At 45.3% G+C, this 16,440-nt stretch overlaps 1 protein-coding gene across 3 annotated transcripts in view; it reads left to right on the plus strand.

Moving 5' to 3' along the window:
* The window catches only part of GAREM2 (GRB2 associated regulator of MAPK1 subtype 2), a 450,933-nt gene that overhangs the window by 326,383 nt on the left and 108,110 nt on the right, over nucleotides 1-16,440 (plus strand). Inside the window, exon 3 of one of the 3 annotated variants that reach the window (XM_069233656.1) lies at nucleotides 13,682-13,812. The exons of the other annotated variants lie outside the window; for them this stretch is intronic. Within the exon in view, the coding sequence (XP_069089757.1) occupies nucleotides 13,682-13,812 (131 nt within the window). The remainder of the gene's footprint in view (nucleotides 1-13,681; nucleotides 13,813-16,440) is intronic. 3 annotated transcript variants of the gene reach the window in all.

Raw genomic sequence — 16,440 nt, forward strand, 5'->3', positions numbered from 1 at the left:
CTTTTATATGCACCTGTAGTAATGCTGAACGATCCTCCTGCAAGTAAATATTTTCCATTTCTAGTACCTGTGGCAGGCTCCCGTGCTTTCTACATTCACTACTCAGAATATTGGATTATTTTCCAAGCAATATAGAGTGTCACCTTGAATATTCTATGCAAGGAGCCTACTCTATGTGAAAATGAGAAGAATGTCTATAATTCCAGAAGTGGAGGATGCTGTAGCAACCAAATGGGAGGTACCAGGCAAGCAGCATCAAGGAGAGATGCTATGACAGAGCAGGATCCTAGATGCAAACTGTGAAACTACCACTCAGAGCCTTAGCGTCAGCACTGCTGCATGTACATCTATGGCTCCTCTAACTGGAGATGAAACTAGTGTTGTCAGCCTGGGCACAGGTCTCCAACAGACCCATCCCAGGTTCACATAATCACCTGTCCTTTACCATGCCTATCAGTGTCGCTGGTCAGTCTAATCAACGTCTTTTATACAACACCTTTTGCACAACCTGCCTGTAACTATGTGGGGTGTATGCGAATGTCAGAGCCTGCTTCAAGTCCATGCCAGGTTGACTGGTGCTTTTGATCAAATGTAATTGAACTATTCATCTTTTGTTATGACCTTACAGTGAAACTCAATGTGGGACCTTCCCAACTTAGCCTGTAAAATGACATTTAGTTTTCACCATTATTTCACCATTCTATTTAGTTTTCACCATTACTGCGGCATTAAAATGTTTAAAATACCCCGTTCACCACTAATTTCCCCAAATCTTCTTGATGGATATGCTCCAAGCTCTCAGTAAATGTATTTTAAATTAGTGGCAAGTTAATGTAAAACTTCACTTAGGAAGTTGGACAGAATAAGGAAACTCCACACTTTACGAAGCAGATAAAGTTCCCTAACTTTGCATGAGGTAAGGTTTAATCTTTTTTTGGCCTTCCAGGTGTGATGATTTCCTGGTGCAGAAAGTCCCAGGCAAGACATCCTCTAGCATAAAATGTTGATTCTTGAGGCTAGACATCCACTACCTCAGGTAAGAGGTGTGGAAGGGAGGAGATTATTTTTTTAAGCTTTGCATTTCACAAAGCTTGAAAGGTTTAGAAAATACACAACATTGCAAGTCAGCCTACTTTACAACTTTACACCCCTCTATTTCAAATCTTGTTAATTGATAGGATTTAAAGCTGGATTGTGGAAAGTTGAATGAGCTTTAATATAGGCTTTTAAAAAATCTGCATATTCCATCACATAAAAGGTGGATCCTGTATATCAGTGGTTTGCAACCTGTGGTCCGGGGAGCCCTGGGGGGTCCGTGAAGCCTTCTCAGGTGGTCCGCGACTGCTTAGAAAAATAAATAATATTTACAGATTAGGTCCCCGGCTTTCAGAATTGACTCAAGGGGGGATCTTCGGATTCCAAGAATGATTCTGTGGGGGTCCCTGGGTTCCAGTAATGATAAAGTGGGGGTCCACAGAGGTCAAAACATTGGAACCACTGTTGTATATCAAAACCAGAATATTGATGCCACAGATTATCAAATCCAAAATATAGACAGGTAAGTATAGATTTTCCATACCTTACTCCACCTATATGTACCTACAAGACATGTATATATTCAAGGTATATAGATGTGGAGTTAGCAATAGTAAATTTATACTTCTCTATAAGCATTTACCTTTCAATATCACGCCCTCGATATTTTTGTACCATGATATTCTGGGGGGTCGTTACTTAGTAGTAGAACCAGTATTTGGGAAATAATTAGGGTGACCAGACGTCCTGGATTTCCCCCGGAGAGTCCTGGTTTTTAGAGGACTGTCCCGGAGTCTTGACGCTTCTCTTAATTTTAAATAAATGTCCCGGTTTTTGGGACAAAGGTCATATTATTAAGTTAATGTCCCTGGTTTTTGGGACAAAGCTCAGATCATCTAGGGAAGCATAAGTTAAAGAGGCCTACAAAGTATGATATAATTAAAGTATTTTATCTGTTACTGTCAGGCAACACAGTCCCCAGCAGACATAGGGAGTGGGGAGCAGAGAGAGGTGGGCGGGGGGGGTTCGGGGTGCAGTATGGGAGGTCAAGCCATAGCTAATTTTATATGTGTAGTCTTGTAAATGTGTGTGTTTATATATATGTGTGGGTGGGTGTGTATGTGTATACACACACACACACACACACACACACACACATGTATAGGCACACATTTACAAAGCTTCGCAAAAAACAGGACAGGCCAGATATAAAAGTGAGAGTAATGTCTTTAGTCCTTTTTTTTTTATGTCTGACCTGTCCCGGTTTTTCCTCCTCAAAATCTGGTCATCCTAGAAATAAAGTATCTATATAGCGCAGCTTTAATGTTTGATCATAGAAGACTGTTATACCCCCTAAAATATACTTCTGGCCACAGGCCTGCAAAAAATATTTTGCCAATCTTTAATCAGTGCCACCCCTTAATGTATGGTAGTATTACTCTCATCCTTGTCCTGGCCCTGGCAATTTACTGTGCTATGAAAAGGGGTGTTTAGCACAACTTCAAGTTTTTGGCATCTTTAGGGCCAGGCTTGATAACCTCACCAATGGCAGGATTAATAAACACTGTGCCTTATGGTACTCCGAGTTCGTTTTTATATTTTGCAGTCAAATAACAGATGAATGAAAAATAGACAAGAACCACCCCCTCTCGTTTGTGATGATTGAAGGAGCCCCTCCATCTATCCCCCCCCCCGGAGGAGGCCTAGGCAACTTCCTGAATAGCCTTCTCTGGCATTACGTCTGGTTACCCCCTTGGTCTCGTGGTTTCTTCCCTCCGCTCGGTCTGCCCGCACCTTGCGTGTGACCCCGAGCCCTGATTCCCAGGACACCGCGAGGGGGGCTGTCCCTCCCGGGGCTTCCCATTCGGCGCCCCATTGTTCTTGTGCAAAGACTCTACGAAGGGGACACAAAGCAGCTAAGGAAATATGGCCGTTGCTAGGCGACCACCGCCCCCTTCAAGGTGCCATCACTTCATAAAACACCCGGGACAGTTGAAGGGGCGCAGAGTTTGCAGACAGGTGCCAAAGTAATCATCCCGCAAGATGTATACATAAGACGTTGGATTTTTGCGCCAAGGGAAGGAGTTCAGGACCTATTTTCATTAATATGAGCCCCTGAGCCGACCTCTGAGGTCACTCGCTCTATTTCCAATATTGTTTGCCTAGTCACTCACTCTGCACTCACTACGGTGTGCATACAAATGAGCTCCACCCTGTCCTGCGTTGAAAGAGACAGCCACGCCGTGGTGTGTAACCTCCAAAAAAGCAAACAGAAGTGGGTTTCAAGGCGCTGCTTTATGACGTCAGAGTGCAGGCACTACGCATATGTTTAGATCACTCCTAGGTAGGTTGGCCATCTCACTCCAGGTCATGACAGACACTCTTTCTAGTCTGCAACTTATTTGTGTGGTAGCCTAATGCATTCTGGGTATTGTAGTCTTGTTTTGCTCCCATTGAATTGATTAGACAAACACGTCCGAAACAATGATTTGTAGGTGAAAAATCTGGACTGTAGACAGTATCCCAATGTCCTGGAGTGAGGTAGTCACCCTAACCCTAGCTAAGACATGAGATTAGAGAGACACCAGGGGGCAGTTTGAGCTCAAAGAGCAGCGGAGCAGGATTTGTTTGCAGCAAGACCATGTGTGGGCAGATAGACTGTTCCACAAGACATCCTGAAGGGGTCCATCCAGGGCAAGCCAGATGCCAGATATGCCTAGGGCTACTGAGAACCCATCACAGGCAGGACACCTACTCCTACCATCCAGAGGCCCGTCATGTCTGCCAGGTGGCTTGCGAGGACCACAAAGTGCAGTTTTTTTAGTATATATGTGCAGGCGTTCGCTTTTTCATTATAAAATTATTAATCATTGCATCTCTGTGTGTTGGCGCATTGGGCCTAATTTTTGGTACGCACCGCAAAACAAATAAAATGTGTTTAAAAAACAAAGTGCATTGTTCAATGACGAAGGCCGGGCAACAGAAATGGACCACTTAAAAAAGCCAGTTTCCCTAGACTGTTAAGTGCTTACAGGGAAATTTGCCATATTTTGGAACCTATTTCCCTCGTTTGCGCGGGTAGTGCTGCTGACTGTCCTAGGAGGACGAGATCACAGAAAATGTTTAATTCCACCCACAGGAACCCACTGAAACCCTAATAAAATACACTCCCCTTTGTGCAAGCATCTGGCCGTGTTTCTGTATGGAACAAATCCACAGTGTCTAGGTTCTATGCTGTCCTGACGCGTATAGTGTTGTTACATGATCTTCCTACCAGGAGCATCCCTGTTCTTTGGGGTACCACTGCTATCTAGTTGAAGGCCCCAATCAAGAGATTGTGTGCCTTCCTTTCACAAACACTAGTGATAGCGCCCAGAGGTCACTCTCCCAGGAGAGTGGTGCATGCTGTGTTTCATCAGACCAGTCCATTCACAGGTCAGTAACGAGAACTATGTAGAGATGTGGGCCCCAACTCACAAAACTATGAGTGCACGCAAGTTTAAATTACACACACAAAACCACGTTTGAAATTAATAAAAAATGGTTTACACTTACACAATGATCTACTTGCCTCAAGATTTTCATGTGAGTAAATCTGCTGTCAGTGGCTGGACGTGGGCTTTCCAGAGAATGTAGTTTGCACACACTCACAAACATGCCTTTTCTCTGGTATTAGCACATCTTTTGCAGATCCATACCCACCCTTGAAAAGGAAGGAGTAAATCCCTTTCCTGGTTGGGTGTGGGCAGGGTGTACGTTCAAAACTGGTAGAGGTAGAAGAGAAAGGGCTTATCTGCAGGGCACAACTTTCATTGTGAAGAAAAAATTGGAAACAATAGCAGCATTGCACCCATACGAAGGCATTTAAGCGTGCTCGGGTGTACCACAATTCCACATGTGGGAATTCCTTCAAGTGCACATATCTAGGAAATTCACAGGGGTGCGCTTCCAAACCATTCAGAATTCCTACAGTTCAAAACCTGGCCCCATGTGATGGGGTAAGCCTGTGGGTGCATATTTCCATGTGTAAAAGGATCAGGCTGTTGAGTGTGAGACAGTGGTTTTTATATATTATAGGGTAAATGGTGAGGTAAACACATAGTTCCTAATGTTTCAGATATGATGCAAGTATCAAATAACCATCTTATTGGACGCAGAATTAGACCACAGGAAGAACCATCTCTAGTAATTGTCCAAGCTTCCTCCAATTAAATGCTTGCAACCACAGAGATCAATCTCACCCCTAATCAAATGGGCTTGACCAAGTAGGTTCACCTCACCCTCCAATCAAATGCTCGTGACCAAAGAGGTTCATCTCACCCTCCAACAAATACTCGTGACCAAAGAGGTTCATCTCACCCTCCGGTCAGATGCTTGTGACCAAGAGGGTTAATCTCACAGAGCAACCCTCCACCTTCCTGTCAAGTCTCATCCAATTAGATGCTCGAGACTCGGGAGGTTCATCTCACAGAGCCGCTCTTTAGTTCCTTGTGAGGCTCCATCCACTCAGATGTTCTGAAAGGAAGTTCATCTCACAGAGCTGCTCTCCAGTTCCCTGTTACGCTCATCCAATCAGATGTTCTGAACCAAGGAGGTTCATCTCACAGAGCTGCTCTCCAGTTCCCTGTTACGCTCATCCAATCAGATGTTCTGAACCAAGGAGGTTCATCTCACAGAGCTGCTCACCAGTTCCCTGTTACGCTCATCCAATCAGATGTTCTGAACCAAGGAGGTTCATCTCACAGAGCTGCTCTCCAGTTCCCTTTTAAGCTCATCCAACCAGATGTTCTGAACGAAGGAGGTTCATCTCACAGAGCCGCTCTTTAGTTCCTTGTGAGGCTCCATCCAATCAGATGTTCTGAAAAGAGGTTCATCTCACAGAGCTGCTCTCCAGTTCCCTGTTACGCTCCATCCAATCAGATGTTCTGAACCAAGGAGGTTCATCTCACAGAGCCGGTCTCCAGTTCCCTGTGAGGCTCCATCCAATCAGATGTCCAAGAAAACGACACCCAGCAACCTACCCCAGCTATAAGAGGAGCTAATTTTAGTTTTGCCCTTTTTGTGCTCAATGGGCCAGATTCACAAGAAACTAGTGCAGCGCTGTGCTGCGCCAAAATTAGCAGCGCCACGCTGCACCAGTTTTTAAAAGAAGAGATGTGCCGTATTTACAAAAATACGGCACCCTCCTGGCTCCCCCCGGCGCTGGTGCTAAATTAAGCAGCCTGTGCCAACGCAGGCATCCTCGCATCATAGTGCAAGGGCTTCTGCGTTGAGGGGTGTGATTGTTTTTGTGCAGGAAGGTATGCCTTCCTGCACATAAACAATCATCCATGGCATTTTGCTTTTTCAATGCATGCGGCAGAATGCAGCACACATAGAAAAAGCAAAAAATTAGGACGAATAAAAGTATTCCTCCTTCTTGTGCCATGCTAATGCCACCCCTAGGGTGGCATTAAATGTTGGTGCTACCTCAGATTTATGAATTCTTGTAAATCTGGGGCAGCGTCAAAAGCAATGGGTGTTGCGGTGGAACGCCCACAGCAACACCCATTGGACGCCCCTCTGACGCAGAAAACTGCGTCGAAGGGGCCCATATCTACACAGAAGAGTGAAGCCACAAAAAGTAGCGTTACACCTCCTTGTAAATATAGAGAGTGGCTAGCGCCAACGGAACACTGCAAAAAGTGATGCTCCGATTGCGATAGGGCCCTGTCAATCTGGCCCTATGTGCCTTAATACATCATTGGCGCTGGTAATTTTTAGGGGTGGAATTACTCCAGATTATGAGAAGGTGATGAATAACGTGAGAATCGGTGCTTCTGCATTGACTCCCACATGATTCTCATGATGGTCCTGATTATGAATGGGTCGGACATTTCCGACCCATGCGTAAACCCCTGTTTATCCCTGGGTCAGAATTACGAGTTTGAAGATACTAAACGCATCCGATAATTATCGGAATGCGTTAAATAACAGCCTTTTTCAAATTTTGGCAGGTGAACCTGACCAACTGTAACGAGCCAAAAGCGTTAAACACCAAAATGTGCATGTTATTCCCCACAAACTCATAATAAATGTTATAGGACCCGATAAATAACAGCCCATGGTATTGTCATTTATCACGTGTGTTAAATAACACCTAAACTCGTAATCAGACCCTAAATCTATACAGATTTTCACCTGGATATTTCTGGGCTTGGATTGGACAAAGTGTTGGTGTTGGCCATCTCAGTTGGGCCGGCAAGCCTCATTACCTGCCCCAATGGGGCATGCAGGGGGAGGCTCCGAGGATCCCCGCATAAGGAAAATATTAACTTCTTGCGGTGTGTGCCCCACCCTGGGCCCAACTCTTAAAAAAGTTTCGGTGCACGGAAACCCAGCTTAGTTACACAAAAAATGTGAGGGGAAACAACGCCACATCCCTGATTCCCAGAACGAGGAATTGCAGACGTTTACCCAGCAAATGGGATTTACCAATGTGGAAATGTGGGCAGTAAAGCGGAATTTCTGAATTCACTAAGTGGAGGATTACAGCGGGCTGGGGGCACATTCGGGTGTCCCGACAGCAAACATTGGCGAACACCCACTGACTCACACGTGTCCATGTATCACCAAGGATTTGCAGCCAGTTTCCCGCTCTGGGAGCACGTGCAGATTTTTTCATGGGGAAGGAGCTGAGTGGAAGTGATGGGCCTGCAGGACAAGGGGTTTGTCACATGAACACAAATGTTCCCCATGGTAAAGAAACATAAATAAATAAATAACGGCAACGCACGTTTGTGAAAGCAAAATTGTACACCTGGTTCTAATTGCAGAAGCTGGAACCCTCGTGCACCGGTGTCCTGCCAGGAATATGCTGTCCAGGTAGTTCTTTCACGAGCTCTGACTTTGTTGGAGAGGTGCTGTAAACGTACAGGTGACCCTATGCACGCAAAGGTTCCCATTTTTCTTTGGAACTTTTGTAATTCGAGCCCCTAAAAGTGTATTTACACTGGACCCTGGGACTGTTCCATATGAGGCTTAAGCAGACCTCAGCAGGTTCTGGATTTATATTCCAACTCCCATTGAGCAGTGAATTAAGAAGATATGTGGACCCCCCGGTTCGTCGTCGGTGGGTACCAGGCACATCTGTCCGGTGCGTACCAAGCACATCTGTCCACAGACCGCCTGTCCAGGATCTGGAACCCCCAGCAGCATCCCGCGTGGCTCTTTCTGGTGTAGGCGTGCACCGGACTACTGCAGAACCAGCAGCCATCAGGGCCAGAACCCAGGATCAGTGATGAGTGGGAAGGGGGTGGGGTGTCTGGGGGCTCCTGCCAGGGCCACCGTGAGCTAGAGACGGAAGTGCCTCATTTTTCAGCGCATTGGATTTTGAATTACACAGTATTGACAATAGACGTGACCTGGTTTTCTCTGGGGTGTGATTTGTCACTCATAACCTTTTACCTGATTACATATTGGGAGTAGCTGTGTGCAGGCACGTGCAAGCCTTCCAGATGCTGCGTCTGTTTCAGGCATCTCACCGGGTCTCATTTTTTAAACGCCTTACGTCTGAGGTCACTATGATCGAGCCACAGTGTCATCTGTTCCAAAGACTTTACAGGTTTCTAACCAGTGAGTGGGCTTCGGAAGTCAGTATGGAAACTGAGAGACCACCAAAAGGCAAGGTGTACAAGCTGAAAGGGGCTGTGTTCTGGGATGATGTACTGTGGAACCCAAGAACCCTCCTACTCTTGCTAAAAGTCACGTGATCATTTTTTAAGTTGGGTCCAGGTCTTCCATCTCTGGGGTTCCTGGGCATTCGGTCAGGCACCGATGAATCTTCCTGGACATGTGAGATCAGGTGACCACTGGGGTACTTACACATTTCACGCATATCCACAAATGTACGACCTGATGAGGTCATGCCTTGAGAGGCTGAAAGTTTGCTACAGAGCACAACTCTGCTTCCACCTTTAAAAAAACTTTGCACCACATTTTGGATGAGATGTCCCTCTGCAAATTGTAAAACTTTGAAAAGTACCCCATCTTCCTTCGCGCTGGCCATGATTTGCTTTACTTATCCATCTCTCTGAAGACCCGCTGTGTAGTTGAGTCGTATCCTAGTTGTCTACTGGTCATATATCTAGTGCGCTCTCTTTCAGCTTTTGTATTGTCTCTGAGTTAATTGTAGTGTATATATGGGTGACATTGAAAAGATTCAAAGAAGAAATTAACCTAATAACCGAGTTGTGTCTCTTGAGAAAAAGATGCACCAATTTAACATGGCGTCTGTGGCTCCTTCTCATCTTTTCTCATGTCTGATCTCTTTCAGTCTCTTCCATACGTTCTGGTTCCTGTTAGTTACACTGCTTGCCCCTAATAAATATGTTTTGTGTGAAGACATGTCACTATTGTTGCAGGTTGTTTGCCTTCCACGCCAGTATCACACAGTCCCACTCACATGGCGCCTTCTACAAGAGCAAGGACTTGATGTCGCCAACTGTTGACCTGTAAGAATTGCACATACAGTTGGGTGTCGCTGTCATACTGGTGTATGTAGACTTCATGACTGACCAAGAACACCCTATGGGGGCCATGTGACTACAGATCCGTGTGCGACTCCATACGTGATGGGTAGTACTGCATTTGTCACTGGTCGAAAACATGTGCTAAACGACACTACTTCGGCGCATTGGTGCTGTTGCTTACACAGAATATGAATTAGATCAGCGCTATGGGGCTGATTTGGAACTCGGCGGACGGGTACTCCGTCACAGCGGTGATGGATATCCTGTCCTCTGACATAAATCCCATTATGTTCTATGGGATTTAGATTTCAGCAGACGGGATATCCGCGATGACGGAGTAACCCATCCGCCGAGTTCTAAATCCATCTCTTTGCTTTTAATGCCCATTCGGGAGGAGGTGGCCTTAAGCACCTTGTGGTCAATGATGCCCAAGATAACTTACAAGCCCCACAGTACCCCAAGGCAAGAGCCACCCATGTCCGTCATGCAAAGCGCATCACCTGTAGGTGGTGGCTGTATCACTGCTGCCATATGGAGTTAACCATGATTGATAATGCACCGGTTGTGGGAGAGATGTGGGTCTAGAACTGAATGGAGGCTGCTTATTCGAGTATCTTTCCCTACAGGTGAGATGGGTGACTAGCTAATAATTGCAACAGTTTTCTATATGGAGAATTGGTGCTTTGAGGAGGGGGGGAATCTGAGATCCCTCAAAGAGTATATGGGGAGTTCTCTGTGCCAGCAATCTTTTGAGAGTAGGGGTAGTTCATCTATTGCGAGAGATTGTATGATGAAAGAGGCGAGAATATCATCTTCATAAGGCTTCTTATTCAGTGCTTTGATTTGTGACCAGGTTTTGTTTCAGCCACGTGGTAGATGTGACATCTGAAGACTGCAGATTCAACAAGATGTCACATTTTGCCAATTGTCTCAAAGAAGAATTAATGGAACAGAGTGGATTGCATTTACTTTCATTCAGTTTTCACCTGTCAAGGATGTCAGGTGTTAGATTGGTGGTTTGTTGCTGGTTCACCGTGTTTGTCTATTTTCGATGATAATGTGGTGTGTCTTGTGGTGAGGCTGTCATGGAAGTCCTGGCTGAGGGCCTAGAAAGGGAAGTTCTTGAAGGAGTGTTTGAATGTTTCATGGGTTTGAGCTGGCAGCGATGCGTCAGTGGAGCGTCAGGCAAAGAGAGGATGGTGGCTAAGAGACCTGAACAATCTGGAGTAAGAGGTGTGCAGCACTTTCGTGAGAGGTGAATGAGATGATGAGGTCTAGAATGGGCTCTGTTTGGAGCGAGGTTGCTCCTGGGTTGTGTTGGGTCAAGTATGTTCAGGAGGTCATGGGTAGGTTATGTCATCTTCTTAGTGGTGTGGTTCCCTGTGAGGCTGATGTCTCCAAGGTAGATAATGTCTGTGTATTTAAGAGCAGTTTTGTGATAGTTGTGATGCCATTGATGAAGGGACTCAGTAGATGAGAGGGGGAAACAGGCAAGTAGAGTGTGAAGCATTGATTGAAGGTCCCGCATGGAAAATGTGAGGTCATGCTCCTTCTTTGATGACTGCTAGGTGTGTGTGTCTGTGTCTGGTAAATGTTCAGAATATCTTGGCCAGTGATGGTCAGGGCTTAGAGGAAGTATGAGGAGGTAGGCCTGAGCGGTGTTTGTGTGAGTGCACCTAGGTTGTAAGTGCTGTTGACACCTGTAGCATGGAGAACAGCTGAATGGGTGTTCATGAGTATGACCACAACACCCCCATCCTAATGGCACTCCACTGGATCCCTGTGCGAGCCACCACCATCTTTAAAACCAGATTCATCATTTAAAAAAACATCTGTCTCTGTCTGACAAGACAAACCATTTCTGGTGACTCGCCACACACCTGCAGCTAGGACACCAGGAGACTAGAGACACACAGGTGCAAAAAAGAAAACAGAAGGCCAGAGGCCTTCACCATGTATGCACCCAGGATCTGGAACAACACTTGCGTATCTGCCAGGACTACCCCAAATCTGCTCCAACCTGGGAAGGCATTCAAGACTCACATTATTAAATAGCACCATAGCATGATGCAGTTAAAGTTCACCCAAGCTACTCCTCCAATCATATACTGACTATGGGTTTGCCTTTGACCTGGTACTGCGCTCTGCTGTGGGTAGGTTCACGCTATATAAATTCTACATAGATACATTAAATAAATACATTCGGATTTTGATGTGCTATTTGTCAACATCAGTATCTTATTCCGCACTATCTAAAAAACAATGGGACATATTTACAAGCCCCTTGCACCACCTTGCATCTGTCTAGCATCATTTGTTTACGCTAAGGTGGCCTTTTCCCCACGCCAGATTTACAAAGTGGCGCAATCATTGCATTGTGCCACTTTGTGACCCCTTGTGCCACATTATGGGCCTGATTACAACTTTGGAGGACGGTGTTAATCCGTCCCAAATGTGACGGAAATACCACCTACCGTATTACGAGTCCATTATATCCTATGGAACTCGTAATACGGTAGGTGGTATATCCGTCACATTTGGGCCGGATTAACACCGTCCTCCAAAGTTGTAATCAGGCCCTATGTCTGCTTCAGGCATAATGTATGCAAGGGGGGGGGGCGTTCCGACTCAAGGAGGCCTGAAAAAATGGCGCAGTAAAATTTACAACATTTCACTGCACCATTTGTTCTGGCATTTTTAATGCCTGTCCAAGGTAGACATTAAAATGATTCACCCATTATATTCAATGAGCCTCCATGTGCTTTGTTGAACTAGTGTCAAAACTTTTGACTCTAGTGCAGCAAAGCGCCACAATAGCGTAAAACATGTTCACGCTATTGTGCTAATGCCCGCCATGATGTGCCGTATTGTAAATACAACGCAACCATGGTGTTGTTAGATGCCGGTAGGGGAGCACATGAAAAGTGGCTCATCGGGACCGATGCACCAATTTTTTGTAAATCTGCCCCAATATATTTGGTGGTAACTTTGTATCCAATACAACCCAACTCAGCAGAGTATATTGACTTTATCAATGACTTTCCCACTTGTAATGAGGGACCAAAAGACCTCAACAAATTATTTAAAGTTTCCAATAATAAACAGACTGTCAAAAGAAAGCTACCAGGCTGTGCATGATGCTGGCTTGTTGTTAATGAAAAAGTCCATCCTATGGAAAGTGAGGGTCTGAGGGTCATTTTGATGAGCTCATAACTACTTGGCACTATTTTTACACTGTTCCCACCGATTCCCAAGGTCACCTACTTTAACTACAGTTATCATGCACACCTTGGCAGCTGTCTTAGAAGAAGGGCTGAAATGGTGCTGCATTGAGGACTATGGGGTACCCCTGGTTAGTGGGATTACCACATTTAAACCACAGTTTTATTTGATTACATTTGCAAAATACAAAGAGATTCCCTTTGGTTCTTTTTCTATGAATGGCTGGTCTTTCATGTTTTGAAACCAACCAGTATTTAAAATCATCTATAATAAGAAATCAGGCCCGGGCTCTTTCTGGCTAATTGCACTTGAGTTCTGGTTGAATCGAATTTAATTTAATTGATGAAAATTGAAATGTATTGATTTAAATTGAATGAATTGAACAGAACTGAATTTGATTAAACCGAATTGAAGTGAATTTAATTAGATTGAAGTGATTTGAATTTAATTGATGGTAATTGAAATGTATTGAATTGAGTAAATGAAAAAATATTGCATTAAATTAAACAGGATTCAAGTGAACTGAAGTGAATTGAATGGAGATGGGTAGTTTCATAGCAATCAAAGTGAAAAAAATTGCCTGTCGATTCGGATATCCCCATATACTCCATGATCCAGTGGAATTATTCAGTGTCTTGTCCTGCAAATTTTGTTGCAACATTTAATAAGGATTTTGTTGGTTCAGTCAGAGGGCATCTCCTTAGCCGACTGATTAAAGGGACGTGGATCCAGGCAGATTGCTTCTGCTCGCCCTTCTGCTCGCTTGCGTCTCTGGTGTTTTACTGTGCATTACCACTGGTCCAGTAAATTCAAGATTTTTTTCAACCACTAATTGCACACATAAAAAAGTGTTTTTTTTGTGAAAAGGGTAAGGACATCCATCTAAAAGTCTTTTTCTCCTTCTGGTCTTTCAGGGAAATTTAAGTTGCTAGAGCAAGACCGGGACGTGCGGGAGCCAGTGCAGCGCTTCAGTAGCGTGGAGGAGGTGGCCAACGCCTTCCCAGACCGCGTATTCGTCATGGAGGCCATCACCTTCAGCGTCAAGGTCAGCCTAAGCCTTTCAGTTGAGTGCTTGTGGTGGGAGGAAGTCATCAACTGCCCATGCTGCCCACAACATGTTATATATGCACACACACACCACCTGGAGTCAGAAATAACTGGATACAGAGTCAATAAGCAAGCTCCTTGTTGGCTGCTTGGATGTAAAAGGTCTGGAATGGAAACATATGATTAGTGACTCAATAGGTAGAGGAAATTAGATTGGGGTAAAACTGCTTATTGGGGTGCAACTCTTACATCTGGGCCGAGAACATTGCCTACCAAGCCAGTGCTCAGAACCTGATGGCACTGTGGTGCACATATGGTGAAGGACCCACACCATCTGTGGTCAACCTCCACTGGCTGTTCCGCCAACCTGTAACTACTCTAGAGCTAGGGTTGGCATGGCCTTTTACATGTGACCATTAACCTTTGAACATTAACCCTTTCTGCTGACAACATAACATAACAAATACTGTTTTAGGCCTCCTCTTTTCCCCTAAACTCAGTGGGTTCTCAAACCCTTGCGGGCCCAGGTTAGAGGGGAGCTGTGGTGTTTCCTTAATGCTGAAGGCCCTGATCCACCTGAAACCTCTTATTGAGATTCCCTGGAGTAAGCACTTTTCATTTGTGTTTCAGCGACATGATGAGGACATATGGGAATCTACAGCAGCTAAACAAGGCAACACCAAGAAGAGAGGTTTTTAACTGGTTTTCAATTTCTTTGGGGAAAGTCATACTGGCGAGGTCCTGGCATTACCCTGTAAGACAGACAGAAAGAGTGCTGTGGCGCTAACTGACGCCTGTTCAGCCTCCCCATCCCACTTCTCACCTGTGGGGCAGTGACAGTGCCCATCCTGTCTGCAGCAGGGTCTCCTTCAAATGACCCTCTGTGCCTGATTAGTGAGTTTGTTGACTGCACCATTGTATCAACCTCACTCTCAATGTGGCTGCTTCACAGGCTTGCTGCAAATTCTGTGAAAAATCAGTTTCTTAATCTTCTTTGCAGTGGACTTTCCTTTGGTATTTTAACTTGTACTGTTAACCTTTACTGTACCCTACAAGACATGAACAAGCACTGACACAGTCAATAAGGTTCACCTTTTTGCTCTGCCCCCCAAAAATAACATAACAGGCAAAAAAAGCTTGATGATGTGTATCCACGTGTGTCATCACACTTTTATGCAAACACATCATGACGCTACAGCAGCCCAGCATGATGAAAGATATGCACACATGGGTCACCATGCACCTACTATTTTTTAATAATGTTCCAAGATGTAGGATGTCAATTTGGTGCATCAGTTAACAAACAAATATGATAAATGTGTGTGAATGCACGTTTTCAAACGAAAGTGACCCAGCAGCAAAAAAGGCGTGATCTGGAGGATTTGGGGGCAGTGGTGAAGCTTGCGGGGGGTGGAAGGAAGAGTAAACTTTCCCAAGTAAAAAGATTAACATGCAACAGGGTTGATGAGAGTAACAGAGGATGGGGGACGAGGGGGTGCTTACCAGTGCTTAGTTTGTAAAAAAAAACGTGCAGGTGCCCAAATATCTCCTCTGAAACACACGGCTGCTGCATTATGTGAGCACTGAATACTGAGGCAGCGTAATCCTGAAGCTGTCTCTGCCCTCTTTAATGCATTTATAGCCACTCCCTGCCCCTTCAGCTCACTCTTGCAGCTTTCTGCTTTCTCCCTTTGTGACACTTTTTCATTTTTCTCTTCCTACGTCTTTCCCATATGTGTATTTTGCTCTCAGTAAATGCCTGAAAGGCCCTCAAGAATACGTGCCGGTGCCCCGCACCAGAAACCACCGACTCAAATTAAGCACGGGTGCTTACATTTGAAAAAAAACCTGCGCGGGATGAGAAGGGGGAGGGAAGCAATAGATAAGCTTGAGGTTGGTAAAGGCAACGTGCAGTGTGTGGGCGGGCCGGGGGGGGAGCAGCACATGGGAGAGAAATCGGGAAAACACAGACACTCCCATGGAATGCTGAAGACAAAGCAATAAAGTAGTTCCCTGAATGCGAGTAGTGCAAAGGTACAAGTTGTCTAATCAAAAAGACGGTAAAGTATCTATGCTACAGAGGAGGGACAAACTCAAGAAGAGGAAGGACATCTATTCACCTCAGTGCAGCTGTGCCCACTGCAGCTACACCTCAGTGCCACATGACCAAGGTATCTTCACCTCAGACCACCTCATACCACTGCAATTTCACCTCAGTTTCCCTGTAACCACTGCAGTTCCACCTCAATACACCAGTGAGCACTACAGTGTCACCTTAGTGCATGTGTGACCACTGCACCTTCATCTCAGTGTGCTCTGGATGACAGCAGCCCCACACCAGCACCCCTAATAGTTATGGCTTCACCTCAGAGTGACCAGTGAAAATATGTCCTTTTTTCCCATTGGTTCAGCTCGTCTATGCAGCGGCTTTCAGGCCTAACAGGCCAAGATGTTACTCTGACCAATCCGGTGGTCAGCGCTGACAGGAAGGGTACCACAGCACTGTATCCTCTCCTCCTGGCACAAAAGAAGCAGAACCTCCTTGGGCACCTCTACAGAGTCCAGCGATCCACTCACCTCTGTTCCCCATTCGATAACTTTAACTATAACAGGTGACTTTCTACTT

This window comes from Pleurodeles waltl, chromosome 5, assembly GCF_031143425.1.
Source record: "Pleurodeles waltl isolate 20211129_DDA chromosome 5, aPleWal1.hap1.20221129, whole genome shotgun sequence".
NCBI lineage: Eukaryota > Metazoa > Chordata > Amphibia > Caudata > Salamandridae > Pleurodeles > Pleurodeles waltl.